Below are 5,531 nucleotides of genomic sequence, written 5' to 3'. Positions count from 1 at the left end.
CCCGAACCACAATAATAGATGAGTTTGTACTATGTGGGTAGGTATCTACACAAACGCCGTATAAATCGTAAAAGGTCCAAACGCGGGCCCCCTGACCCCTGCCTCATGGGCAATAATAATAATATTATTATTTACGGCGGTGTAACCGGAGGGGGACCGAAGCGCCATCTCATGGTATGAACCGCAGCGTCCCGGTCGTACGCGCTCGAGGCCCGTCGGCCGTCGTCGACGTGGTTCGCCGCCGCCACCGCTACCGCATTATTATTCGTTACAAAACCCAACACACTCGTGTCGTCCCGTATAAACAAACAACTGCAGCCGCAGCCTGTCTCACCGGCCACTCGTAAGTCGCAACTGTCCGTTCGCGTTTAACACGTCCACGCACGTACGGTTTTTGTTTTTTAAAAACGTCTCTACGAGTTCATTACCGGCCCGCGTCCCGGTGTCAGTCGATCGACCGACCGTAAACAATCGCCGTCGAGGTGCGTCTTAACGAAACGCGCCACCAGACCCGAGACGACGATCACGATATCGTAATACAACCAGCGCCGCAGTCGTCACAGTTGTCGCCGCGATGTCCGAAGTGGCTGCCGAGAACAACGTACCTTCGGTTCAGGTAAGGTCTATCGGCTCCCGCGCAGTTCCCCCCCCGGACGATCTCTTTTTGCCGCCAAACGGGGCTCGCCATTATTGCGCGATTTTTCGGCGGTCCCCCGACGAGGCGCGAAAATGCCGTCTACCCCCCCCCCCCCCCCCCGAGCGTTCACCCCTGCGGGTCGAGCGCTACGCCGTCGTCCGATAAAAACCGTTCCCCCCCCCCTCCCACCCCCTATCTTTATCGACAGCCGTTTATTATTTCGCCGCCATTGAATGTCGTGGGGTGCGAAAACCTGTGCCGCGGTTTGCGTGACACCAGTCGGGCCCGCCGGCAAAACGATCGTCTGCCGAGCGATCGCGTTTCGTGCAAATATTTTTTTTACCGTCCCCGAGGTGATCGGACGACGGCGATGCGATCTTGTTTGCGCGCGAGCGCTTACGCACGCGCACGTCTGGCCGCCGTTCACCTCGACTCCGCCGCCGTCTTTTTCACTGGTAATAAAAAACGCGCGCGTCGGTTCCGACCGGCCGCCCATGGTGACGGTCTTCGGGCAAAACGAGCGTAAAAAAACAATACGTTACCCGGTTATTATTGTACGCGGTGCACCACTGTGCGTCGCCTGCGGCTCCGTTCGTTCGCGCCCATTTGATACGGCTCCCGCCAAAAACGTGATTTTTTTGATTTTTTTAATCCCGAACGTTACTTCTCTCGGACGACTACCGGGGTCTAGTTTTTCCTGATTTTTTTTTAAATACGTATATGTCCGTTAGGTATGTTACGACTTATGATGATACGTACGCGTTATGAGTTTTCCACTGTTCTTCGAACAGTTGTAGTGTGCTCGATTATTGCGAAGCATTTTTTTCGAGTGCCTAATGTCGAAGAATCGACATTATTGCATAACCACAATACGAGCCAGTGTTTAATAATAAAATTTATAGATCGGAGGCAATCGTAATTCATTTTGCCCAGTCTGTGAATTGTTAATTTTTATTGGTTCGTTATTCTATTAAAGAAATAATAACTTGATGTTTATAATATGATATAAGACTACTTGACCTTATTTTTTCAATTTTTTTTTTTTTTTTTGAAAAGGGGTGTTTTAATGATTTAAGAACGATGGTACTAAAATAAATTGGTGGAAATAATTAGTTTTTAAGTTATAACGATTTACAATTATTACTGTATACTGTATACACGTTAAATACCTCAATACCGGCGGTTTCAACGCCGCGATTAAAAATTTCATTTTTTGAATTTTTTTTTTACTGTTTTTAATGTTTTGAATTGTAAAAACAGTACCCTAAAATGTATTTTAACCCAATGCCCAATTGAGGTGGTGTTGCATACTTGCATAGCAAGTAACAAGTTTCGGGATATTTTCGATTTGCAAAGCGTAGCGATGAATGCCGAACACGCGCGTAATTTAAAAACGTCACACGTCATAACTTAAAAACTTGTTATTTCCTTAAATTTATTTTAGCACCATCATTCTTAACTCGTTAAAACACCCCTTTTCGAAAAAAAAAAAATTGAAAAAATAAGATCGCCCGGTAAAGTAGTCTTGTTTTCAAAATATTAATTATAATTTATTTTATAAGCGCTCTGTTCAGTAAATTTAAATTGGTACTAGTGTCTATTTTAAATATATAACTAAGTTCATTAAGTCATGAAAAAAAGTTAATGGGTACCTATGTGTATAATACTTAATAAGCCTATGGTATATTAATAAACAATGGTTATAATATTGTAATACAACTTCTTAGTGCTAATTTTATGTATCTTCCTTATAATTAGATTTTTAGTATTCATAATCATGTAACATTCTTTCTGCCATATCAAAACAATAGTGAAAGCATTACTTGATAATTGTTACTATAATATAATTATTAATATACAAATCAATTATAAATTAAATTTATAATTTATTATTATAAATAATATTATTTATTTATTTATTTATACATTTATTTTTATTTATTAACTTTACTTTGGTACCTATTATTTATTCATTTTATTTTTTATTAATTTAGGAAGGTGAGAAGCGTGGACGTAAAAGAAATACAGGATCTCGTACAAATGCTATAAATGCAACTTATGCTGAAGCTGAATTGATTACCAAGGTAAACATTATCGTTTATAATTATCTTTAAAATCTTATTAAATGTATAATTTAATATTTGTTATTATCTTTATTACATTTGAATATTTTTTGTCTAGGGATTGAATAATATTGATGATGTTGATGGAAGGAGAACAACTAGATCCTCAACACGGGGTTCAACTGCAGCATCAAAGTTAAAAAATGAACCTCCAGCGAAAAAAGAAAAAAAAGTACCCGCCGTTAAAGGTAATTGTTGACAAAAATATGGTTTTAGCCAAAAATGTATTTTTATTAAACAAGTTGTGTACTATAATTTTCAAAACAAATTTATCTTTAGGCAAACGAGGAAGGCCAAAGGCAGTTACAAAAGAAGAGAGTGAAGAAGTAGTATCAGCTGAAGAAAATGGTATTGCTGATAATGATGTAGAATCTAAAGGTAATAAAGCAGGAAGTTCAACAGAAGAAGAAGTAGATTCAAAAACCGAAGATAATATTGAAAATGGAAATTCATCAGCTGAAGAAGAAAAGAAAGTCGAAGAGGTATAGAACAACACTGTTAAATTAAATGATAAATATTCATAATACATTTAATATGTGTTTATAGAAAAAGGAATCAACTGAAGAATCTGAAAAGCCTGCAGTAACAGAGGAAAAAAAAGAGACCTCAAGCCCGTAAGATACGAATCAAAATGCTAAAATACTTTAGTGTTTAATAAGTTTAGTGTTAAGCAAGATATTTAATACTTAAATTTATTCTGATAGTTATTATCATGATTTTGGTACAAGTTTATTTTAATTTAGTAACTTTTTTTTTTATATAACTAACCTATCCTGGTGATAGGCTTTGACTTAATTCTGGGCAATTGAATTTCATCCCATGTAATAAATATAGTTCTCAACAACTTCACGTACAGAAAAAAAAACATTGCATACTGATTATGTTACCATTATGTGTATTGTCAACTTTGGCAAACTTCCTATCAAAGTTATTTTGTATTGGATTTAATTTGTCCGATTAATTTAAATGATTTGTAATTCACAATAATACTTACTTATCTTTTATTGTAACAAAAAAAAAAAAAAAACTGAATTTTTTGTTTAATTTTATGTTGACTAAACAGATTTGAATATATTATAATATATATTATTATTTATTTCAATGAAAATTCAAATTTATATTTTTGTTTTTGTGAAGAGAAATGTAATTAAAGTTGTGCGGATGAAAAAAATTTGAAATATTTTGCATGCGTTCAATAAATTAAATTTTAAATTTTGTCATTTTAAATATCTATTTATATATTTACTGTATACATAAATATAGTACTTATGAGTGGTTTGTAGAGAAACAATCAAATTGGTCGTAGGTGTATACTTTATATATATATATATATATTTTTTTTTTTAAGCATACGACTTAACTTCTAACCTCCTTTTTCAGTTAAAATTGTTCTATAGACACTATACATGTGAATTATTTCTAATTAGATGTATGTGAATTATATATTATGTAGGTATTAATATGAACAATAAAGCGCGTGATTTATTAAACAAAAATGTATGCCGTCTACTATCATAATTAGAATGTTTAATTTTTTAAATACGGTTCTTACTACATTTAAACTTCTATACATTTCTTTTATAGCATTAAAAATGATATTTATATTAAATGTATCATTTTTATGATATATATTTATATTTACTATAATATATATAATATACATATATAGGATGTAAATTACTATTGTGAATAAGATAATATTATTTTAATATAAATATACTATTAAGTACACTAATGTATTTTTACGGCACAACACAGCAATATAAAATTGAAAATATTATTGTATTAAAGTGGTCTTTTTATTTTACCTATATATATTATATTATATAAATTTCATTTTATTTTATCAAATTGTTTTTTTCTTAACGAACATAAGCGATCGTGGCGTTCAATTAATATTTGTATATTTTTTGTGGTATGATTTTTTTTTTTTTTTAATAGAGCCAAATACGTCATCAGATGTTTATGTATGCACTGGAACCTTAGTAAACCTTTTTCTATACTTTAGTCAATAGTCTTTTTGAAAGTGAATAATTTTTATTTTTTATCAATTTTTTCAGCACTCATTTATGTTGGCTGTTTGGCTCTAGTTAAAATTTCCTTTCTTGTTTAGGTTTAATTCTAGGAATGAAATGTAATTATATAAATATATGTTTATATTTCGATATATACATATATAAATATTTAATAAATATAATTTTAAGAATTAAAACTCAAATTTTTTAACTATACATTATGTATCATCAGCATATTTATTTAAAGTTGTAACAATTTTTGAACACATCACACATATATTGATGACTGATAGTTGTGTATTGATTTGAAAAAAATGGAATAGAAACACCCGGTTACAAATCGAAAACCAAGTTACCACCTTATGATTTGGTGAACAAACAAGAAATCACGTTGGTATTCAGCTTATAATTGTATTCGATTATAAAGGTCTAGGTATTTCTAGTAATAATTTAATCAGTGGGTATAGTTAATGTTGTGGAAAAATTATTTATATCATTGTGGTTTTTCTTAGGTATTTTCTTTAATTTGTTACTAATATATTTGCAAGTAATTTACTGAGGAAATATTAACTGCTGGCTAAGAGGCTATGGGGACCTGTTCCGTGTAAAAGTCTACTCATTAGGTATTTTGAAAAGTTAAAACTTCCAATAACCAGTTATCTATATACTTAGTAAAAAATGTTTTAAAACTAAAAGTTATCCCTGAAAAGTCGACAGCTAAACCAACGTTAATCGACCCAGTGGCAAGGCAATACG

General features: G+C 33.0%; 1 protein-coding gene across 1 annotated transcript; it reads left to right on the top strand.

The window, feature by feature from the left end:
• Nucleotides 1-255: 255 nt before the first annotated feature.
• On the top strand, nt 256-4,991 carry LOC114128830 (uncharacterized). Its single transcript, XM_027993419.2, has 5 exons — nt 256-616; nt 2,632-2,721; nt 2,819-2,948; nt 3,040-3,242; nt 3,307-4,991. The coding sequence occupies exons 1-5, from the start codon at nt 575-577 to the stop codon at nt 3,376-3,378; spliced, it is 537 nt and encodes a 178-aa protein (XP_027849220.1). The 5' UTR covers nt 256-574; the 3' UTR covers nt 3,379-4,991.
• Nucleotides 4,992-5,531: the final 540 nt, after the last annotated feature.

The sequence above is a fragment of the Aphis gossypii genome, chromosome 1 (assembly GCF_020184175.1).
Source record: "Aphis gossypii isolate Hap1 chromosome 1, ASM2018417v2, whole genome shotgun sequence".
Lineage (NCBI taxonomy): Eukaryota > Metazoa > Arthropoda > Insecta > Hemiptera > Aphididae > Aphis > Aphis gossypii.
Note: the sequence above shows the minus strand (reverse complement) of the source record. Positions and strands in the feature narration are given on the sequence as shown.